The following is a 24,609-nucleotide window of genomic DNA, read 5'->3' on the forward strand; positions in this document are numbered from 1 at the left end:
TAGGATTTACAAACACGTGAATAGAGTTGAGAAAACAGATACAGAAATGTTGCAGTATCCTGCCACTACTGATGGCTGAGACCCCTGGACCCACCTTGATCTTTAAAGAAACAAAGAGCTGGTACCTTGATCAGGAGAGGATGCTTTGTGGAAAGGGCTTCCTGGTGGAAACTGGCCGCCTTCAGAGGGAACCTGATGCCCTGGCCTGGGGGGTAAACATCCTGGCCTCATTCTCTCCCCACCCTCAGTCTCTTGCTGCCTGACTCAGAGGAAAGGGAATTTGATGATATATTTCTTAGAGTCAGTCTCAGTTCTATTTGGGGAAGTGAATTTAGTGTATGGTACAAGGTATGGGCAAGGTTAATTTTTTCCCCCCAGATGTCTATTCAATTAGTCCAGTGCCATTTATTGAAACACAGCCCTCTCTCCACTGCGCTGAAGTGTCACCTTTATCATAAATCAGGTGCTCACACATGTGTGCTTGACTTCCTGTTCTGTTTCATGGGTCTGTTATGCCCATCCTTGGGCTGATGTCACATTATCTTGATTCTTACAGCTTTATACTATGTCTTATGGGCTTTCCAGATGGTGCTAGTGGTAAAAAACCCACCAGCCAAGGCAGGAGACGTAAGAGATGTGTGTTCGATCCCTAGGTGGGGAAGATCCCCTGGAGGAGGGCATGGCAGCCCACTCTGATACTCTTGCCTGTAGAATCCCATGGACAGAGGAGCCTGGCAGGCTACAGTGCATAGGGTCGCAGAGTCAGACACGACTGAAGCGACTTTGCACACACACAGTATGTCTTGGTATCCAGTATGGTAAACCCTCACTTTTGTTCTTTGAGATTGTTTTGGTTGTTAGGTCCTTTGCATTTCAGTATAATTTTAGAACCCTCTTGTCAGTTTTTCATACACACAAAACCTGATTGGAATTTTGATTGGATTTTTGCTGATTCGGTAGATCAGCTTAGAGGAGAAATGAGATCTCTACAGTATCTGTTCCTCTAGTTCTTTTTTTATTAGTTCTTAATCTTTTGCAATATGTTTTAGGTTTTGTACATCCTGTATTGGATTTTTTTTTTAGGTATTTAATTTTTTATGCTGTTTAAGTGGTGTTTTACATGTTTTTAAATTGTTACCATGAGGTAGGAATACAGTTGCCATGTTTTTACAGTTAACTTTTATATATTGACTTTATATTCACCAGCCTTACTAAGTTTACTTATTGATTGTAATAGTTTTGTTGAGTCTTATGGATATTGAATACACTCATGTTGTCTGCAAATGACGGTTTTATTTTTTCCTCTCTAATTCTTATACACTGCTTTATTGCATTGTCTAAGAAGTTCAGTAAATGTTTCCTGGATAGTAGTGGTTATTGAAGGCATCTTTGTATCAGAAACTTTTCAACATTTCACTACTAAGAATGATTTGTTTTGTTTTGAATATTCTTTTATCAGATTCAGGGAAGTTTCCTTCTATTGCTAGTTTTTATTCTGCATGGATGAGTTTTTTTAAATACTGTTTACATACTGATTCCTGTCCAACTCTTTGTAACCCTATGGACCATAGTCCACTGGGCTCCTCTGTCCATGGAATTTTCCAGGCAAGAATCCTGGAGTGGATTGCCATTTTCTATGCCATTTTAAATACTGACTGGGTGTTAATTTATCAAACATTTTTCAGCTTCTGATCAGACGATAGTGTGCTTTTTCTGGTTATTTGGTTATTGTGGTGAATCGTATACTGTATTTTTTAGTGGTAGACTAACCTGGCAAGGACCCATATTCTTTATATGTATTACTGGATTCCTAGATTTTGTTTGCTAATATTTTGTGTAGAATTTTTATATCTATATTCATAAAGGAGATCGACTGAAAATTTTCCTTTCTTATAATGTCCTTGTCATTTTTTGCTGTCAAAATTATGCTGGCTTTTTAAAATGAATCTGGGACTATTTTATCTTTGTATTTTCTCTGGAACAGTGTGAATAGTATTGATGTTATTTCATTTAAAAATAATGATATAGTTTCCTTTGTGGGGAAGTTTTTCTTTCATAGTTCTTGAATTTTTCAGATTAAAAACTTTGGGTAACAGTTTTGATAATTGAGTTTTTCTAGGAATTTGTGTATTTCATCTAAATTTTCAAATTAATTCGCCTGATGTTGTTCCTAATAACCCTCTTTTCTCCTGTAGGATTTGCTGTGATGTTCTCTTGCATTTCCAATACTGACCATCTGTTCTACCCTTTTTAAAATGAGTCTCACCAGAGGCTTATCAATTTAACTAATTTCAATCATGTCTTTTCATTACTTGAGCCTATAATTGTCCAGGATACAAGATACAAGGGCATTAAAAGTAGACTCATAGGAGCTGCTGCTGCTGCTGCTAAGTCGATTTAGTCATGTCCAACTCTGTGCGGCCCCATAGATGGCAGCCCACCAGGCTCCGCCTTCCCTGGGATTCTCCAAGCAAGAACACTGGAGTGGGTTGCCATTTCCTTCTCCAATGCATGAAAGTGAAAAGTCAAAGTGAAGTCACTCAGTCGTGTCCGACTCTTAGCGACCCCATGGACTGCAGCCTACCAGGTTCCTCTGTCCATGGGATTTTCCAGGCAAGAGTACTGGAGTGGGGTGCCATTGCCTTCTCCAGACTCATAGGAGACCCACATATTATTCTGGATTTTAGTTACAACTGTCGCCTCTGTGCCAGTTACAGTATATGAGAGGTTGTGGAGGTAATCTGAGGCTCTGGTGACCTCACACTCTGGGCAGGCAGTTAGATTAAGGGGAACGAGTGTGCGTGTAGGTCGCTCAGGGGTTTACCTCCCTCCCTCCCCAGCTTTGGGCTGGTCTATTTCTGGTACCCTCTAACCTCTCAGGGTACATCAGTTAGGGTCCCAGCTGAAAGCCTGGGATGTTTACCGTCCTCCTGGGTGGCTTTTTTTTTTTTTGTAAAGAAACAAGGTCTGTTGTGCTGTAGAGTTTCCCATAGTCTGGATTCTGTTGATTGCATTCCCATGGTGCCTCCTGTAAACTGAATGCAGAGGCTTGATCACGTTCGGATTCCAGAGGCAGAGGATGCCGGCTGTCTCACTTCACGACGCTGAGATGGGTCAGTGAGTCAGTTTGGGCTTTGTCGGCCTGATTCCTGTTTTAGGAATGTCTGCCCTTCCTGAAGGGTTTTAGCACCTGTGATGGGCACTGTCCTGATCCATCATTTCATTAGGAAGCCAAATGGTGATAATTGAATGTCATTCCTTCTATGTTTATTGGCTTGATGAATTATTTATTAACTCACTGTGTATTACCTGCCCCTCTCCCACACACAGAGAAGGCAATGGCACCCCACTCCAGTACTCTTGCCTGGAAAATCCCATGGACGGAGGAGCCTGGTAAGCTGCAGTCCATGGGGTCACTAGGAGTAAAACACGACTGAGCGACTTCACCTTCACTTTTCACTTTCCTGCATTGGAGAAGGAAATGGCACCCCACTCCAGTGTTCTTGCCTTGAGAATCCCAGGGACGGGGGGCGCCTGGTGGGCTGCCGTCTATGGGATCACACAGGGTAGGACACGACTGAGCGACTTCAGTTTCACTTTTCACTTTCATGCAATAGAGAAGGAAATGGCAACCCACTCCAGTGTTCTTGCCTTGAGAATCCCAGGGATGGGGGAGCCTGGTGGGCTGCCGTCTATGGGGTCGCACAGAGTCGGACACGCCTGAAGTGACTTAGCAGCAGCAGCAGCAGCTCCCGCATACACACAGTTTTCTTTAAGTTTATTTTTTATTGTTGTTCTTTGTACAGAATTTTGGTCATTTTCCCCCCTAAGGAGTGATAATGATGAATATTTTAGTAATCCTTTCTGTGCTCTTCATGTTCATCTTTAATTTATTCAATTTAACTTTCATATTTGTCAAATTATTTTTATCTCTGTACCTCCTTTTTCTTTTATTATCTACCTTTGTTGTGTCTTTAAGAGTCTACATCATACTCCATTCTGTTGTAGCCATAAATCTATTTCTTCAAGTTTTCGTTCAGCTTATTTTGTAGAGAATGTCCAGAGGTCATTTCTCTCTCTGAATATTCTGGATGATGAACTTTCCCTCATTATGTAGGGTTGTTGTTGTTTTTTAAATTGTGTTGTGTCATAAGTTGGTAAGTTTTCTGACCCCATGGGCTGTAGCCCTCCAGGATCCGCCGTCCATGGGATTTCCCAGGCAAGAGTGCTGGAGTGGGTTGCCATTTCCTTCTCCAGGGGATCTTCCTGACCCAGGGATTGAACCCGAGTCTCCACATTGGCAGGCAGGTTCTTTTCCACTAAGCCACATGTGAATTTCATCCAGGTGTGGTGTTTGCAGATGGTGTGAGTGAATTGTTCTTTCTTCTCTTCCTTTCCTCTCGGGTGGATGTGTGATTTCTTCCAAGGGCTGTGGTTGGGGTGGAGGTTTGTGTGATGCTCCCAGTTCAGTGCCCTGTCTCTAATAGGAGACTGTCGTATCTGCTCCGTTACACTGGCATCTCTACCGGCCTTAGTTTTCTGATTCTCTAATCCTTCAAAGCTTCAAAGTAATAATGTATACACGTATCCCTGCTTTCTTAAACTGAGGCCCAGCCCTAAAGGATGAGTAACATTTTCCAATACTGGATAGAAGATGGATGTTCTAAGCAGAGTGATAAGCATATAGAGAAGCTTGGAAGCATGAAAGCAGCATCAGTTCAGTTCAGCCGCTCAGACTTGTCCAACTCTTTGCCACCCCATGGACTGCAGTACACCAGACTTCTGTCCGTCACCAACTCAGCAGCATAGGGTGCTGAAAAATTAATGAGTCTCTTTTGTGTGCTAGTATTTTTGTATGTCTCTTTTTGGTTTGTTGTTCAGTCAGTAAGTCCTGTCCGATTCTCTGTGACCCCAAGGACTGCAGCACACCAGGCTTCCTTGTCCTTTACCATCTCCTGGAGTTTGCTCAAATTCGTGTCCATTGAATCAGTGATGCTATCTAACCATCTCATCTTCTGCCACCCCCTTCACCTTAATAACTGTTACTTGCTGTCCTAAAACCTGTACAAGCTTCTTCAAGCCTTTGCAGTTTTTCAAAATGTTCTCATGACTTTAGGATTTCAATGTTTCTGACTATTCAGTAGGCATTCATTCTCTTGGGCTCCCCTATTGTAATGACTCTCCTTTTAACATGCCACAGTCTTAATATGTTGAAGAGGGATTCATTATCTTTCCCCACAAGTCAAATGATTTTTCCTATCCGCCCATAACTTTTCCATTCTCTGAAGCTTGGTGACCTTGGAGTCAACTTTAACACACGCCTTGAATGGATTTCTCTAGTCAGAGTTCTGAGTGCTATTGAGTTTTTAGTCTACTTTCTTCATGACTCAATTCTGCTCTTTTTTAAACAAATTTATTTATTTTTGACCATGCCATGTGTCGTGTGGGATCTTAGTTCCTCGACCGGGGATCAAACCTGTGCCCCCTGCACTGGGAGTACTGAGTCTTAATCACTGGACCACCAGGGAAGTGTGCCGCTGCTCCGTTCTTGTCTTGCTTTTCTCTCCTGCAGGCCTGTTACTGTGCCTGGAGACACCTCCACCTTCTGCTTCCCACCTCTTGCCTCTTCAGGCTCTCTTCCATGTGGCTGCCAGATTTATACCGTGTGAGGAATGCCTCTTCCCTTCCATCACACTTCTCCCTGAGCCCTGGATACCTAATCACCTGGAGAGGACAGAATCTCAGTGCTGCCATTTGCCTGTCTAGGCTCTTCCCTCTCACCTTCCGCAGAACAGACCATTGTCAGCTATACTGCCCTTCACTCTGTCCCGGATGTACCCTCCCAGGCTGTACCTTCTTACTGTTTTAATAGGAATTCCTTTATCCTTCGTTTTGACCTATTTGTCTTTAGAAAGAACATCAGCAACCCTCTGGGCCTGGACTTTGCACCTGGTTTTACTGTTTCTGACAAGGTGGCCATAGGCTTGTTGTTTATTATGCTCCAGAGTTTTCTCTACTGCAAAGACCTGTGCATCTTTTTCTTTTTGTATCATTCTCTTTTTAATACCTTATATTGCATCTTGTTTAATGTATCTTTATTGTGTTCATCCCTAGAGTGTATTCTTCTTAAAGGTGCTTAACATCTTGCATGTGTATTCAAACAGCAGTGAAGCCTATTTTGAATTTGAGGCCTCCAGGAAGATGGTTTTAACATCCCCATTGCTCTTCTTCCATGTGACTTGGGGAAGACCAAAGTACAGTGATCAGTTAATGCAGGAGCCCAGCGTTTGAGCTAATTTTGAGATAGAAGTTTAGCTCTTTAAGCACCTCAGTTTAGTATCTTCACTTAAACCTCTGTCACTGCTCCTCTTTGGCAAGCATAGAATACTGATGATTATTCCATCTTGTTTTTTGATGACTTAATCATATTTGTGAGACTTACTCATCTGTAATCCTAGTTCTCAGAAAAGCCTCCACCACATGGTAGACACATGCTGGAATGATTTCTGATTACAAATGTCATTGTTAGGATCTGTTAGCATACTGTACATGCTATGGGGTGTTAAACTGAATTTGCACATTTTAACTTCGTTTGAGTTCTTGTTCTCATTTTGGGCTAGTCTGCAATTATTTGCCTCTTACAAATGAAAGTGCAGTGTAACTTCATGATAGAGATATCATCTCATTTTTGAATAAAAAAGTAGATGTTTGTATATTACAGTTCATTGAGATATAGTTATGATTTGTCAAATTTACTGTGTGTAAATGAAACTCAAAAAATTTTAATGTTAAGATTGCCTTTTAGTTTTCTCGCCATTAATAAAATCGGTTTTTAATCATCTCTTGTTTCCTTTTTGTCCTGTGGGTGGCAGAGAGAGGCTGGGCTAGTCAGACTAGAGACCTGTTGGTAGAAGGTTGGTGGAAGGTGTCAGGGTGCTGGGTGCAAGACTGAGAGCCAGCCCTGCATCTCGGAGTGTGATGCTGGATGTGAGAAAGCCAGCGGCTGCAGACCCAGGGGTCAGCTAGGGAGGGGCAGGTAATTACTGTGGCCACGGGCAAACAGGGAGGGTGTCCATCTGGTCAGTTTAGAAGTCAGGCCAAATCGGTGAGCTCAGGCAGGGGGCCCTTGCTTGCCTTTGTTTTAGTCCCAAGCACTAACCTAGGTAGGAAGTGCATTCCATCTTCTGTTGGGAGGGAAGCAAAGATAAAGAACAGCTAGAGAGGTGGTTCTGAGCACTTCAACTTTTTTTTTTTTCCCCCCTGCGGCCTTTCCTTTCAGCATCATTAACTGCTGCATTCAGAGCAGCATGGTCTCGACAGTGCCCCCTGGTGGCCACTGTCAAGGGTTTCAGCCTTTCTAAACAGCCGATGGTTAGAGGCCCCTCCATGCTCCATGAGGGGACTAGCATCATCGGTCTTCAGCCTTTTCTAGGGTCCTCTCACCTTTAGACTTAGAATCACCCAAAGTAGAGGGTCTGGTTTCCAGTGCAGCTGAGGTGCGTTCAGCCCCGCCAGGACCAGAGAGTCTGGCAGCAGTCCTAACCACTCTTGTTTTTCCATTATTCCCAGAGTCAGTTCTCAGAAATCACGTCTGTGTGAATTAAAAAAAAAATCAAAGGCAAAAATGCTCCTACTATGAATTCTGAGTAATGATTACCCTACTGATGAGGAAGGTTTTTATCTTCTTAGACTTGTGACTCTTAAAAATTATTGAGGACCTCCAAAGAGCTGTTTATGTGCATTATTTTTAATGATACTTACTGTGTTTAGAAATTAAATATTTTAAATGTTTATTACCTCATTTAAAAATAAACCTGTAACAAGTTGACATAAATTATTGTTATGAAAAAAATCTATTGATATTATCATTGATATCATTGATATTATACCCAAATTTGACCATGAGTATTTCCTTCAAGATGAATTGCAGAGTGGAACCTGAAACCACCGTGATGGACTTTTCATACCTCGTACACTTTCAAGAGAATGAATTTGAAAAAGCAAATGACATGCTGTTTGAATAATGACCCTGCAAAGCCAGGAAGCATTTATTATTATTTCCATTTGACAGATGAGGGAATTGAATCTAAGGAAGTACCATTTAGCAATCGCATCTGTGGGAGAACCGCTTGTGGTTTGGAATTGCCCGTTACAGGCTAGATTTAATTTCAGGGATAGATTAATTATGCAAATGATAAAGATCCCCTGTTCACATTACTGTGTGGTTTGTCCCCTGATTGGACCCCACCTGATAACATGCAGTAGTTTTTAACACTGTATCTTATTTTTATCTGTTCTAGACCTATTCTGGACTCTTCTGTGTAGTCATAAATCCTTACAAGAACCTTCCAATTTACTCTGAGAATATTATTGAAATGTACAGAGGGAAGAAGCGTCATGAGATGCCTCCACACATCTACGCTATATCAGAATCTGCTTACAGATGCATGCTTCAAGGTAACCGGGAATGACGTTTGCAGTGCCGAATACTCAGAATTTCTTCAATGTAACCTGGGTTTTTGTTGTTTAATGTCTCAGCCTTGTCTCTTTTTTTACCTTTTTTTAAAAATTATTTTTTGTCTGTGCTGGGTCTTCATCGCTGCGCAGGCTTGTGGCAGGTGGGGCCTACTCTACGTTGCAGTGTGTGGTTTCTTTTAGCAGTGGCTCCTCTTGTTGCAGAACATAGGCTCTAGGTGTGCGGGTTTCAGTAGCACTCGGGCTCAGTGGTTGCAGTTCCTGAGCTCTAGAGTACAGGCTTAGTAGTTGTGGGATGCAGGCTTAGTTGCTCGGCACACGGGATCTTCCCAGACCGGGGATCAAACCCAGATCTCCTGCATTGGCAGGTGGATTCTTTACCACTGAGCCACCAGGGAAGCCCTGTCTCTGTCTTCTCTACAGAGGGCTTTAAGGGTTTTTTTTGTTTGTTTGTTTGTTTTAAAGATTAAAGGAAAAGTAATAGATGTTTATTGTAGGAAAATTGTGAATTCTTAAGGTTAGACTGGGTGACACGGCTGTTTTCTATAGGCAGCTGGTAAGTATGCGTGTTGCTTCATAAATACATCGTGTTAGTTTTTATGTTTAAAAGCATCCCGTTTTCATATATTTTTGAACTCTACCGCAGGCCAATATAATCAAAACTCGGTGGCTCTCAAGAGCCAAGAAAGAAGTGATAGTTTTGAAAAAGTTGACCAGAGCTGAAGAAAGTCTTGAGTCTTGAGACAGAGGGTGCACTAAGTGCCAGGCAGGGATCCTGAAAGGAGACCCGTGCTGGGTCTCAGGTAGCATGGTGTGGACAGGGCACAGTCACGTGATCCCTATGGAGTCAGTGGGCTCAGACTTCTCACTTGCAGTCATATGTGTTAGAAGCTGAACCCAGCAATTCTGAGGGCTGTGCCTGGTACATAACCATGCGAGGGGCCCAAAGACTACTGACACCCCGGGCTCCCTGGGGTGTCACTCCTCCTCCTTGGACCCTGACGCCCCCTCATGGCCGTCCACCCCAGCAAGCCTCCATTCAGCAGCAGCCCTCACGGCCACCGACCTGGTGACCTAGACACACCTAAAGGCAAGTTCTGCTGTAACAGTAGTTGCAGGAGCCACCGTGAATATCCAAGAACTGAGATTCTGCTCTCTCCCTGGAGGCTTAGAATGAAGTCCACATCTCGGTCTTCAGTTTCCCAGCCACATCTTTGTTTCCATAAAGCTCTCTTTTCATTTAGCCTTACTCCCACTCTGTGATGTGCAAACCTCCCTACAGCCATTCAGTGTCTGCATCAAATGTTTTCTTTTCCTCCGGGCTTTAACTGAAACCTGGCTTTGCCCTGCGATGGCTCCTGCACTCAGACCCTATGCACTGGGAGGCGAGGTCACTGTCTTTACTCCCAGGGCATCTGCTGGACTGTTCATTAACTACTCTTCACCCCTTGAAAATGCTGCCCCGCCTCTGCCTGCCCTCATCACTGTAGCATCTTTCTTCTGGGGCCCCCTCCTCCCTCCTCCTCGGCTCATTATTTGGTTGGTCTGGCCCCCAACATGTCATTTCTTCTCTGCCTCAAGGCCTGACATAACTCTGTGTTACTTCCTAGTTTCTCATTAACAGCCAACCCCTTGGTCTCGCAGATCCTTAATCTTCTTCTCTGCTGCTGACACCCTAGACTTTGCCACCTTCTGAAATGATCTTATTTTTCAAATAGTATTTCAGAAATTCTCTTGCAAAATCCTTCCATCTTGGCAGCTCAGTCAGCAAGTCTCCTGACCGTGTTCTTTGACTGTTTAGATCTCAGGGCCCATGTGTTGCTCTGCTTTTCCCCTGTGTGTTATCAGTACTGCCTTAACTTTCTTCCTCACTTAGTTTGGATTTCATAGTATCATTTCAGCCATCTTTGTCCATATCCTACACCCTATCCCTTTGCTCTTTTGTTATACTTTAAAAAAATTTTTTTTTATTTATTTGGCTGCACGAGGTCTTAGTTGGGGCACGTGGGATCTTTCAGTTGTGGCATGTGGGTCCAGTTCCTCGACCAGGGAACCCAGGTGCCCTGCATTGGGAGCACGGAGTCTTAGCCACTGGACCACGAGGGAAGTTATACTTGGTTGGCAGAAGTCTCACCCCAGATCAATCAAGTTGTTTGTCTTTTTTTAATGCTCTTACTTGGGTTGCTGATGCCTCTGGAGTTCTCTTCATACAATTGAATCAGTACTCCTGTAATTGTGTGACCACAAGCCCAGATTCCACACAGAACACCCTTGTTAATCCTTCCTTGATTGTCTATTAAGGTTATAATCTCATTCTCCCTAATGTCTGCCTCTGGCCTCTGCCCCCTGCAGCTTCGTGGGTCCCTGCTTTCCTCCCCAGCTGATGGCTGCTTCCCCTGTTCCATGGAGAAGTTAGAAGCCACCCGAGTGGAAACGCCCCAGTCTCCTGAGCCACATTTACAAACCATCCTCTCTTGAACCCGCTCCTGTCCGAGGCCAGTCTTCCCACCTCCTTCACCTCTGACGCCTGTCACGTCTCTCCCGGGATCCGTCTCAGGAAGCTCACAGTGTCCATTGTCTTCTGCCTGCCTTTGTACGGGCTCTTAATGTTAGCGTTAAACGTGCTGAAGTTTTCTCCGTTACTTTAGAAAGTTCTCTCTTCCCTCCTCTTCTTCCCTTCACAGCCAGATTTCTTGGAAGCATCTGCCAGTCGTTGGGTAGGAACTTGTGAAAGCGCTTGCTCCTGTGCTCTCAGGGAAACACGAAGCAGGGTCTCGGCTAAGAGTGAGGAGGGAGCAGAGATTGGAGATTTAAGTGAGAAACACTGTGATGGAATTCTCTAGGAGAGTCAGGCAATACTTACATTTGCATCATTGACGTTGGGTCACTGTTGGAAATACAAAGGAAATGTGACCCATAATTAGAAGGGGAGCTTTAATGTGCCTCTCTTAGAATTTGAGATAAGTAGGGGGGAAAAGAACATAAAGAATGTGATCAACACAATCTAGCAAGCTTGAATTGCAAACTACTTACAGGACTACTGCCCATCAACCAGAAAGAAGGTTTACAACCTCACCTTGCAATTTTGATGCTAAATCACCATTAAAAATCTCAGATCTGGCCACATTCTCCAACCACAGTGCAGTAAGACAAGGTATTTACAGATTCCCACCTGTTTGGTGCGAGTGCTGCTTAATGACTTCTTACTGTTTCTGCGGCTAACCATTCATCCATATTGCTTTTTGGTAAAAGTAGAAATCAAAACTGCTATTACAGATTCTTTAGACGTTAATCACAACAAAATATCATGTGTAAAAAACTGATGGCTTATGGCAAAAACCGCTTTAAGAAATAACTCATAGTTATATTTTATTAGTAAATAAAAATGTATACACAGACCTTTTACTCACAAGGTAGATAAAAGGCAACTTTATGATAATTTACTGAGCTTTTCATCTCATGAGGTTTTCTGTGTTTCATTTCACACACATAAAAAAGTCCTTTAAAAATACAGCCTGGATGTTAACTTAAGATGTAACTGTGGTGATCATTTCACAGTATATACAAATATTGAATCATTGTGTTGTACACCTGAAACTAATATAATGTTATGTTATCAGTTATACCTCAATTTAAACAAAATAGTACAGCATGAAATGAACCTAAATAAGAGGAAAAACATAAAATTAAGTAAAACTTGAACTGGATCCACAAAAAGACCATAAAACAGACAAGTGTTTGGCAAGTGTGACTAAGAAGAGAGAATCACCAGAAAGGATAAAGGTTTTATAATACTATAAACAGAGACAAAAATGCCTTGAAATAAGGTGGAAAACTCTGAACAATGCCAGTGGGAGAAATGGTAAAGGTTGTGAGAAATTTACCTTTATGTCCCAAAGACATGAGGCCCAAATAATTTCAACAATGAAGTCTCTCCAATCTCGAGGACTAAATAATTCCTGTGTTATCTAAATGGTTTTAAACCATTAGACAATGCAGAATAGTCTGGATAACATCAAGATCAGAAGCTGCCAAAGGACTTTGAATGCTTACTTTTTACTTTTTATTAAAAAATAATGCATAAAGATAGTTAAACAATGAAACACATGGTGTAGCAGGAATTGTCACTGTTGTTTAGTCAGTAAGTTCTGTCCCACTCTGCAACCCCGTGGCCTGTAGCCCGCCAGGCTCTTCTGTTGATGGGATTTCCCAGGCGAGAATACTGGAGTGAGTTGCCATTTCCTGCTCCAGGAGATCTTCCCGGACCAAGGATTCAACCTGCATTGGCAGGCGGATTCTTTACCACTGAGCCACCTGGGAAGCCCACAACAAGGCTTACGTTATTGATAAAGAAAACAAATACCTGTCCTCCCCCTGCCCATTCTGGATTTCCTCTTAAGAGGAAGTCATTTTGTCTGTTTCGTCTTGTGTTTGTATGTATTTATGAGTAATAGGCTTATGATATATTTTTTTTTAACTTATGTTGTTTTCTATAGACTTCCTACTATGGAAAAAGGTTTTAACTACATTCCCCCCATCTTCCTGATTGAAGTTAAGTCAACATTTTTTGGCATTTTAGTAGTATTCAATGTGTAAACTGTTTCTCCTGTGATCACATTTCTCTTCTTACACAATTTGCTGTTTTCCCTGGGGTTAGTAATTTTCCTATTTTGGGGGGAACAAAGGAGTTTTGCAGTGACCAGCATTGATTTGACAGAACTACAGGTCTTCTTTCAGTACAGAGACGTGTATCAAGTAAGTGATCGGTGTGTCTTTCCTCCGCCAGAGCCACGCCTCCCGGGACCCTCTGTCCTCCACTCTGTGCTTAGTGCCCCTCAGACTTGCCTGTGCCTGCACCCTGGAAATCCCTTGCTTCTTTCCTTGCTTGTTTTCCTGTCTTAATTTATGGGTCCTATAGGCTGTATATTGGATGGAGAATGACCTCCAGTAGCTTCCTGACAGGGGTTCCCAGGAGGCACTAGTGGTAAAGAACCTGCCTGCCAGTGCAGGAGACATACGAGACACGGGTTCAGTCCCTGGGTTGGGAAGATCCCCTGAAGGAGGACATGGCAACCCACTCCAGTATTCTTGCCTGGAGAGTCCCATGGACAGGGGAGCTTGGCGGGCTACAATCCACAGGACACAAAGAGTCCAACACAGCTTCCTGCGAAACACTGAAAATAACCAATTGTTCTACCAGTAAGTAACTACTTAATGGATGGCTCATTTCTATAGTGGAATCCTGAGCGGCTGTCTTGAAACTATGTCTGATACACCGAGTGATGTACTAGTATAATAATAATAATAATCACATATACCAACCCCTCTCTCCAATAAGTATTTTAAGACTAGGATTGATATACATTAAAATGTGAACCTTTACATGTAGATTAGGGAGAAAAGGCTACCCACTTCAGTCTTCTGGCCTGGAGAATTCCATGGACTGTACAGTTCATAGGATTGCAAAAAGTCGGGCATGACTGAGCGACTTGCACTTCACTTCTGGCGGTTCAATGGTTGAAGACTTTACCTTCCAATATAAGGCGTGAGGGTTCAATCCCTGGTCGGGGAAGTGGGATCCCACGTGCCTTGAAGCCAAAAAAACCCCGTTAGGAGAAAGAAAAGCAAGGAAAACAAACCATCTTTTAAAAGGAACATCAAGGAAGGGCTTGAAAGGTCAGAAAACAGGTAACACCCAACTACAGCAGTAAATATACCTTTCAGTTCAGTTCAGTCGTTCAGTCGTGTCTGACTCTTTGCGACCCCATGAATCGCAGCACGCCAGGCCTCTCTGTCCATCACCAACTCCCGGAGTTCACTCAGACTCACGTCCATCAAGTCAGTGATGCCATCCAGCCATCTCATCCTCTGTCGTCCCCTTCTCCTCCTGCCCCCAATCCCTCCCAGCATCAGAGTCTTTTCCAATGAGTCAACTCTTTAACCCCCTATAAATAGCAGAGCCTAATACAATCATATGCCCCTTACAAGAGAGACCTCTCCAAGTAGAAGAATAGTAGCAGTACAGTGGTGAGCATCTCCTCAGCCAAGTGAGTACAAAAGAAAACGCCTGTTAAGTCACCTCAGGTCCAAAGTAGAAGTCAAAGCAGAAGTGGACAACGGGCATTATTTTATGTTAGGTGAAAGAATGTTTTATAATGAATTATAGTTGCCTTGAATCTATGTATTGATTCTTATAATGTGGAAATACAGACGGTGGGAAACAGTAATACTCGTTACCCTGAGAAACTGTGAAACATAGGCAAACCCTTCTAGTGACTTGGTTAGAGATCTGTTATCTCACTGAGGATACCAGCAAATGAAGACACTATCATAATGTGGTAAGGGCTACGAAGACAACTAAGGGGGCGCGCGCATCAGAGGCGAAAGGGCTCGTGAGGGGAGAGACAGTGATTTGACGGGGCGATAAGTTTGACCATGTGCTTATCCTCTAGCCAAAAATACATATTGTTGTTGTTCAGTTGCTAAGTCTGACTCTGCGCCCCCATGGACTGCAGCACGCCAGGCGTCCCTGGCCTTCACCATCTCCTGGAGTTTGCTCTAATTCATGTCCTTTGAGTCAGTGATGTTATCTAACCATCTCACCCTTTGTTGACCCCTTCTCTTTTTGTCTTCAATCTTTCCAAGCATCAGGGTCTTCTCCAATAAATGTTAGCAGTGAGCAAAAATAGGTAGAACCCAAATATAAGGCAGTATTTCTTATATTGCTAAACATTTTTGAAGTCTTAAGTGTAGAGAAATATGTAACATGTTGCTCGATGGGAAAACTAAATATATGTACTTTTATTTAAGGTATCATTTATATGCAGTAAAATTCAGCCTTTTTAGCATATAGTTCTTTGAGTTTTGACAAATACATCTAGTTATATAACTACAGTCAAGATATAGAACAGTTGTATCTTCCAGCCAAATTTCTACACGCTCCTTATAGTCATTCCCTCTCCCCTAGTCCATGACAGCCACCGATTTTTTCCTTTATCACTGTAGTGTCGCCTTTTCCAGGACGTCATGTAATCAGACACAGGTTAGCCTTGTCAGTCTGGCTTCTTTCACTGACGCAGTGCACTTGAGCGTCACCTACCAGTAGTTCACTCCTTTTGGTTTCTAGGAGTCTTCCATCGTATGCATGTTCTACAGTTTGTTCACTCACTTATCTGGAGGGCATTTAGATAGTTTATGTTTCTTGGCAGTAAGACACTAGGGTCGATTGGGTACTAGGTTTTTGTGAGGGTAAGTTTTAATTTCATATGACTCAATAATCGGGAGTAGGATTGCTGGGTCACACGGTAGGTGTATTTTTAACTTTGTAAGAAACTACCATGCTCTTTTCCAAATGGCTGTGCCATTTTTCCTCTTTACCATCAGTGGGTGAAAGTTCCAGTTCTGCTTTCTGTCAGCACTTGGTGTTGTCGGTTGTTTATTAAATTGTAGTCTGATAAGTGTGCAGTGGTATTTCATTGTGGTCTTAAATTGCATTTCCTGGGTGACTAAGGATATTAAGTATCTTTTGATGTGCTTATGTCACCTGTATGTCTTCTTTTGTGAAGTGTTCAAATCTTTTAACCATTAAAAAAATTGGATGGTTTGTTTTCTTATTCACGTTTGAGAACTCTTTTTTTAGCCACAAGTCCTTTATTGGATAAGTGATTTGCGATTTTTTCCCCACTCAATCTGTGATCCATCTTGAGTTAATTTTCATGTATGGTGCAAGGTATGGATTGAAGTTCATTGTTTTGCATGTGAATATCCAGTAGATCTTGGCATCATTTATTGAGAAAACATTTCTTTTCTCCAATGAATTGCTTTGTCAGGATTCTGTTCCTTTAATCTGTACATTTGTCCTTTTTCATACCATCTGGATTATAATAGTCATATAATAAATCTTAAATTGTTCATTGGTCTTTCAATATAAATTTTAGAAATCAACTTGCCATTTTCTAAAAATGGCCCACTTTTCACGTTTTGATTGGGTTGCACTGAATCTATAGAACAAAAAGGGCAGAACTGACAAGAGTATTGAGTCGTCCAATCCATGAACATGGTTTGTTTCTCTGTTAATATAGGTCTTCTTTTATTTCATTGGTGTTTTACAGTCTTTAGCACATAGATCTCGCACATATTCATTATAAGTGTAGCATATACCTTAGGATAACTAAGCATTTCATGTTTTTAGTGTTAAATGGAACTTTACAATTTTAATTACCAATTGTTCACTATTGATATATAGAAATTTAAAATATATATATTATTTTAAAAATACATATATTGACATCTTTTGTAACCTTGCAGAAGTCACTTATTCTGGAAAGTTTTTTGGTAGACTCTTTGAAATTATCTCTAGACAGTCATGTCCTCTGCAGATAGACATTGTTATTTCCTCCTTTTCAGGTGTATGCCTTTAAATTATTTTTATTTGTGATGTTGAATAGGTGTGAGAACAGACATTCTTGTCTTATTCCTGGTCTTTGGGGACAGCATTCAGTTTTCACCATTAAGCATGATATTCACTGCAGGTGTTGTGTAGATGCCCTTTATGAAGTTGTTGAAGTTCCCTTGTATTCCTCGTTTGCTCTCTTTTTTTGTTTTCATTCATGAATGGATGTTGTTTTAGTGAATGTCTTTCCTACATCTGTTCAGGTTATTGATTCTTCTTGAGTGAACTTTAGTAGTCTATCCTTTAAAGAAATTATTCTGTTCATTTTAGTTGTCGAATTTTTTAGCAGAAAGTGGCTCCTAATAGTTCCTTATTATCCTTTTAATATCTCTGGGATCTATAGTGGTTTTCCCTTTCTTGTTCCAGATGTTGGCAATTTGTGTCTTATTTCTGATCATTTTGTCTAGAGATTTACCTCAAAGATCCAGCATTTGGCCACCGTTTTCTTTTCCTGTTTTCCCATTTCACTGATTTTTGTTCCTTATACTTTTTTTTGTTCTACTCATTTTGGGTTTAATTTGTTCTTTTCTAGTTTTTTAAGGTAGGAGCTGAGGTCACTGACCTAAAATCATTTTCACTGTTGAAAATACAATTTAATTCAACATGGATTTATTGAGTACCTCCATTTATGGTTTTGGGGAGGTGCTGTAGACAGTAACTGAGCTATCAAATGAATCGCTCCTCTTTAGAAGGCCAGTTGCATTTCTGAACGTAAAGTATTTCCCTTAAATGTCACTATAATATATGATATATGCTGAGTCTGGTTACATTGATAGGTTCTTAGAGTATAAAGTTCACTGGAAACATCTGGGGTGCCTAAGCTGATCCTCAGAAGGTGAAGAGAATTCAGTGAAGCAGAAAGAAGGAATAATTCAGTTATAGAGTATTCTATGGAGGGAATCGTGGAGGTTGCCAAGCCCTCACCTGATTGTACTGATAGTGAAACTGAGGCCCAAAGCTGATGCAAGACATGACAAGAACAGATGGGTCCACCTGCAAAGAGAGTTCCTTTGTTTTATTGGGGTGGGGTAGGATGAGAAGCATGGGGAGAAGAAATACAGAGCAGATTTGAAGGGTAGATTGTGGTTGTGAAGAGCTCAGATTTCACACAATGAAAATAGCATGTCCAGATGCAGGAAGAAAGCTGCTCTGAATAAGTTAGGAGGCCATTTGATTGTGGTTACTTTTTGGCGTGTGTTTTGATTTCTCTAATGTGTAAACTAGTTCAGCAAAGCCCTGAAAACTTGGAAAAGTGGAGTTCTATAAACATTCTCAGACCAGGAGAATTTGGGGTGCGAGGGTTCATATTTAGAGTGAATAATATTTAAAAACTTGGTAAAATCCTAGTTTTATAGGTGAAGAGCCCGAAACCAGCAAGGAATCAACGTCCCATTTATAGATGCGTGGGCAGTTTGCTGCAGGGTTGGAACTAGGACAGAAGATTCCAGTTCCCAGTGTCTTGCCAGTGCCCTGCCTGGCTCCTCGCACTGGATTCTCTCAGTTGACCTAAGGCTGGTGTTAAGTCTGGGAGTAAAGAAGCAAGATGGGCTCTGATCTTAGCACATACTAGTCGGGCAGGCAGTTGGCAGTATTGTTTGTCTAACCCCAAAATATGGTCAAAAGAAGGAAGCAGTGAGGAGCCTGAGGAAGAGGGTCTGGAGGGGACCCACAGAGGAGATACAACTGAGCTGAGCAGGAAGGGCAGGCAGAGATCATCCAAGTGCTTGTGGATCCGGGAAGGTCGTGCCCAAGAAAGGCTGTTGGCTTGCATTTAACCTTTTTATATGTGGACCCCATGGACTATACAGTCCATGGAATTCTCCAGACCCAGAGTACTGGAGTGGGTAGCCATTCCCTTCTCCAGGGGATCCTCCCAACCCAAGAATCGAACTGGGGTCTCTTGCTTTTGCAGGTGGATTCTTTACCAGCTGAGCTACCAGGGAAGCCCTAAATATGAGTACTTAAATTATTTATCACTTTAAAGTCATGATAGTTTTTTTCCTTTTATATTCTTTCCTTATTTTTGCTCTATTTAATGTTCTGACTTCATACAGTGGTTAAACTCTTACAGACGTTTATCCTCCCTTAATCTTCTTTTCCACTCAGTGTTTGATACTTTTTTTTTCTTCTTTAAGGTGTATATTGATAACGATTTCTCTCTGGTTGTGGGTTTTCTTGTAAGGTAATGGTTTCCAAGCCTGGCTGGCCCTGCATCAAAATCACTTGGGGAACCTAAGTAAAAAGCGGTTTTCAGTCCCTCCCCTATAGGTGGAGCTCTGGGAAGTTTGTTTCTATAAAATTTCCTGGTTGACTCTGATAAGCACCAGGCTTCGAGAATCCAGGTTCATTAGGCATATAAAGTTGTCTGAGCCTGCATTGTTACCTTCCCCAGATAATCTGGCGTGAGAATGATGAACTTGACTGAATTTAGGACTGTATGATGCATAACAGGATTGGAAAGCGTTAACTTGGCCTAAGAGGGGCAGAGTTCCTAGTATTTTAGAGGCTATCAGGCTATTTATTATTTATCAAATATTTTAAAGAACAGGCAGATATTCAATGTCTTTCTGTTTATTTTGTTTTCTAGATCGTGAGGACCAGTCAATTCTTTGCACGTAAGTAAATGTTAAACGTTCAGACTTCTTTTCTATTCTGTTGGAAAGTAAAAGCAATTTTGGTATTTGAGAGAGGAAGGGGGACAGGAGAGCAGTAATTTAAAGAGATTGATGTAAACCTTGCTGTTAACTGTTTTAAGTCTAAGGTATGCAAGCTCTGCTTAGCTTTGGTGTTACTGTTTGGCTGTCAAACTGGGCTTTTCACACATTTCATAATGTTAATCTGTGAAACTTACATCTTTAGTTGGTTTGTCCAAGTGTTGACCTCCTGGACTTTTCAGGAATTTCCCTGTATCACCCAGGAAGCATTATTGATTATCACATGCCAGTGTGTGAAGTACTGGAAAGTCAGGATTGAATACAACATCCACAGCAGGAAGTGATCATTTTTCCTGGTTAGGACAGTCATGTTAGCTGCAGTGGGGAAGATGGAGGACCGGGAAGTGTTATCGCGAGAAGACCGAGTGGAAAGCTAATAAGTTACCCACGTGAGAGCTGGAAGTGCCTTCAGGTGGGGAGGTGCTCGTGGAAGTGGGCGTGTCTAAGTGGGGCTTAGGTTGCAAGACAGGCCTGAGAAAGAGGAGCTCGGAGAGGGTGGAGTTGTGTGGATTTCAGAGACGCGGGAAGGTGGAGGAACAGGTTCAGGGCAAAGGGGAAGGAGTTTGGTAGAGGACATTGACTTTGAGGTGCCCGAGGCACTCCTGGGGGAGCCGTCTCTAGGCTATTGGACATGGAGTCAGAGCTGTGCCTGGAATGCAGAGCCGGCGGCCTAGATGACGGAAGCCATGCGGTAAGTGAGGTCCCCTCAGAGTGTGGGATCCCCAGACGGGGTTCAAGGGTGGGGAGGCGGGTGAGACTCCACAGAGACGCCCAAGCCATAGGCTGCAGACACCATAGAGACTGAAATACACAGGAACACATGCCTGGGGTTTCACTTGGGCGAGGGAGGCTGGTCATGGTCCCCTCAGTGCACTGGGTGGGCAGGGAGTCAGGCCAGATGGCAGTCAAGGAATGACATGGGTGTATGTGTGTGAGAGAGAGAAAGTTTTTAAAAAGCAGCAAAAGCTAAGTCTGGGCCTACAACTTCCAAATAGCTCTAGAGTGAAAATTGTAGCATTTGAAAAGCAGTAAGGAATCAATTTTTGTTGTTACTGGTGGTGTCTTTAAGGTAGGAGAGGTTAAACTGATGGGGGTGGGGTAGGACAAGATGGGTGGGAGTCAGGGCCCCTAGAGGTCCAGGGTCAGGGAGGAGACAGGGCCTGATGTGGGCGGGTGGGGGGGACCAGAAACAGAAAAAGTTCTCATCTCTTGGCTTTTCTTTCCCATAGAAACTTTGGTGTTTGATAACAAGAAGTATAAGAGAAGTAGAAAATAAGCCTGTCTCATGTAAATTTTCTTCCAGTGATGTTCAGCCTCTGAGTTATACGAATTAGCTTTTCTTAAACAACAAACTACCAGACACTTAGTGACTGAAAGCAGTTCTCCAAGCCCTTGGATTGGACTCAGCTGGGCCTGTCTGCTGAGCCGAGCCAGCCCCAGCCATCTCACCTGGGGCTCACCCCGCGGCTGGGGGCAGCTGAGGGCCAGGGGGCTGGTTGACTGTTGACTGGGGTGCCTTGGTGGTTCCTCTCATTCTCCAGTGGGCTAGCCCTGGCTGCCCAGAGCCGTACAGATGCGAGTGCCAGTGTGTAAGGGTGTGCACACCTGGTGCTCTCAGGTTCCAGGCCAGACACGTGGCCAAGGCCAGGGTCAGTGGGGGAGGGGAGGGAGTGTGAGACCCTTGGGGCCTTTGCTGTGGACACGCCCCTACGAGGGTGTCGAAATGGGGAATCATATTTAATCCACCAAAAGTTTTTATAAGTGGGTTCAGGTGGGGGTCACTGAGATGAAAGAACTGAGAACGTCAGCGAGAGAGACTGTCATGATGGACCATGGGGTGTGGCACACGACGGGGGACTGATAGGAGGGAGATGGGTCAGGAAACTGGAGAGCAGGGCCTCCTGGGGAAGCAGGAGCAGGAACAGGCGTCGTGGCTGCAGGTGTTGGGAGGGAGCTCCTCCAGTGTGGCCGAAGGAGTGGGCAGCTGAGAAGTGGGGGGTCGGGCAGGAGGGCATGGAGTGGAGGGTGTCACGGAGTCAAAGGGTTGGGTGTGTTGCTCACACAAGGAGAGGAGGGGCTTTGACACACACACACACACACACACACACACACACACACACACACACAAGTGATGGTATGAGGGCAGTGGCCTCTGATAAGCCCTTCATAAAGCTAAATTATTTGACTTAGAGGAATGTCCTTTATTCCAAGATAAGACCCTTCCTGTTTTCTTTGGAAATAAAAGTGCTTTCTTTTTTGAAACAGCGTGGGTGGCGGGGGCAGTGGGGAGGGGGTGTTGTTTTTTAAGATCTTACTAAGCAAAATAAATCCAGTGTCAGAACCACTGCTCCTGCTGTGTGTGACCTCAGAGAGGTGAGAGGTAGGGGCTTTTAGAACAAGAGAGTCTAAAAAAAAAAAAAAGAAGAACAAGAGAGTCTAGAAACAGTATTGGGGGAGTGAGAAGGATGCCCCTGATGTTTGTACGTGTGTGTGATGATGTATATGTGTGTGTATGCTCACACAGGTGTGTGATGTGAAGTACGGCCAGCGGAGGGGAGTGTTCAGTCAGGAAGCTGAGAACATGGGTGACTTTGCACACTGTGGAATGGGGATCCCACAGAGTATGGAGGAAAAGAGGGGGGCTAGAGCAGAAAATCGGAGAAGGCAATGGCAACCCACTCCAGTACTGTTACCTGGAAAATCCTATGGACGGAGGAGCCTGGTAGGCTGCAGTCCATGGGGTCGCTAAGAGTCGGACACGACTGAGTGACTTCACTTTGACCTTTCACTTTCATGCATTGGAGAAGGCAATGGCAACCCACTCCAGTACTCTTGCCTGGAAAATCCCATGGACGGAGGAGCCTGGTAGGCTGCAGTCCATGGGGTTGCTGAGGGTCGGACACGACTGAGTGACTTCACTTTTACTTCTCACTTTCATACATTGGAGAAGGAAATGGCAACCCACTCCAGTGTTCTTGCCTAGAGAAGCCCAGGGATGGGGGAGCCTGGTGGGCTGCTGTCTATGGGGTTGCACAGAGTCGGACACGACTGAAGCGACACAGCAGCAGAGCAGAAAATAGTTGTGTTTGGAATCAGGAGAAAGAAAATGAGAACAGAGGGTAAGAATGAAGAGTGGCCAGAGGAGCTGCATTTTGAGCAGCGACCAAGGCTGACGGGGGTACGATCTGAAGGCCCCTGCAGAGCTCACCTCTGGACCCTGGTGGATCTGGCAGGGGCAGGGTGGGGGGATTGGGCCCATGGGAGGTGGCAGTCTAGGCTGGGCCTTACTGGCTTCCAGGGGTTTTTTAGCTCAGGTGGGTGGCCCCACAGCTAGATGAGTTTCTGGACCTTCATCTTTGTCACAATTTGTTGTAGCTTCTTACAGAATCAGTGAACCTTACGGGCACAGGGGACGGAAGGTGAGAAAGGTGTCAGGCAATTACAGGTGTTTGGGTCTTCCTGGAGCACAAGCTGTGAAGTAGGAAATAAAAGCCAATTTAAACTGAACACGCTGACAAATTAACCTCTGTTCTCGCACAAACAAGATGGGTCTCCCAGTATCTTTCTTTCCATCATCAGCGCTTTGTGTTTCCAGACTCAAGGCTTAAAACCTTGCCGTCTGCTTTGACTCCCTGCTCTCTTTCATTCCCGTTTCCAGTTGTCGTCTCACTTCATATTTCTCCTGTCCTGTCCTGCCCTAGCCCCGCCCAGCACCTACTGTCTGCCCCATCTTCTGGGATCCTGGCTGACTCCCTTGCCTTTCTCCTCTCTCTCCCTCCAAGGAGGACATAAGCCCCATGGTACAGCTGGCTCCAGCCCACACTGATTTCCTCTCGTCAGGCCCTGTTCCTCACACGCTGTGATTCATTACCTATTTGGGTCTTTGTGTCTTGTTTTACAACTAGACAGAAGGGTAGGAACTGTGACTTTGATTGCTTTTTAATTATCCTCTGAGAACCTGGAACACTACTTTTGGGCATCCTAAGTAAATGGATAAAAATGCAAACAAAACAATGAATCTCTTAATTAAGTGGGAACCAAGGAAACAGGCTTAAGATTAGGAAATTTTAGAAACAATTGAATACTGTATGTGTTTTCAAAGGGTAAAACCTTTCTGATACCATTTTATAAAGGTGTTTTATTTTGAAATTTCAAACCTACACAAAAATAGAATAGTTGGAGACCCCCAGATACCCATCCCCTAACTTCAGTGAGTTAAATTTTACCAAATTTTATGTTTTTCTTTTTTTTAAACCTTTGCATTTCTCCCAAGTTTTCTTGTAAAACAAATACAAACCTAAATTTTATTGAAAAGTTGAAAGTGATACGTTAAGTGCTCGTGTACCCTTTATCTAAATGTGTCCCTCGTTTCTGTACACACACAGGACTGTTTGCAGACACTCTGACACCACAGGTGATTCCTAAGAGCAAGGGTGTGCCCACATAACACACATTGTCATACTTGACAATGAAACAGTAATGTTGTCTCATATGAAATCCATATGTGAATTTCTATAATAGTCTTCAACGTGTTTCTTATGACTTCCAAAGATCCACAATCCTGTCAGGTCTCATTCCTTGCATTCCTTATGTCTCTTCATTTTAATTCTATATTCTAGAATAGTCTGCTCAGTTTTTTATTTTATTTTATTCCACTGGGCATATTCTTCAGAAAAGTCAGTTATTCAGAAAGGGAGCTGCAAACATCTTTTTAAAACTACTGGTTTTGAAGCAGTTTTGACCTTGATTTCCCTCTGCAGATACCAGCCACAAGCTCAGGGGTTCCCAGGCTACCCGTACTTCTGACCAAATAGCTACACATTTGAGGGTGGCCACTACCCACTCAGATTCAATACTTTGCTAGAGTGACAAATCAGAGCTAGAGAGGGTGAGAGCTGGAGTTTCCCAAAGGCACGGCTTCCATTTGCTCTGGTCACTTCCCCTCTCAGTGCATCAGCGTGTATTACC

The 24,609-nt window shown here is 43.2% G+C and overlaps 1 protein-coding gene across 3 annotated transcripts in view; it reads left to right on the forward strand.

Annotated features, from left to right (window-relative positions):
* Positions 1 to 24,609, forward strand: part of MYH10 (myosin heavy chain 10) — a 119,880-nt gene that overhangs the window by 12,747 nt on the left and 82,524 nt on the right. For 2 of the 3 annotated variants that reach the window (XR_008713072.1, XM_055576566.1), the window contains exons 3-4: positions 8,301 to 8,457; positions 19,515 to 19,542. Coding sequence is in view for 2 of the 3 variants with exons in the window: in XM_055576566.1 (XP_055432541.1) it covers positions 8,301 to 8,457; positions 19,515 to 19,542 (185 nt within the window). In the remaining variant the exon portion in view is untranslated. Of the gene's footprint in view, positions 1 to 8,300; positions 8,458 to 19,514; positions 19,543 to 20,009; positions 20,333 to 24,609 lie in introns of those variants that run through there. The other variant, XM_055576567.1, reaches the window with a different exon arrangement.

Source organism: Bubalus kerabau, chromosome 4 (assembly GCF_029407905.1).
Source record: "Bubalus kerabau isolate K-KA32 ecotype Philippines breed swamp buffalo chromosome 4, PCC_UOA_SB_1v2, whole genome shotgun sequence".
NCBI classification, from domain to species: domain Eukaryota; kingdom Metazoa; phylum Chordata; class Mammalia; order Artiodactyla; family Bovidae; genus Bubalus; species Bubalus kerabau.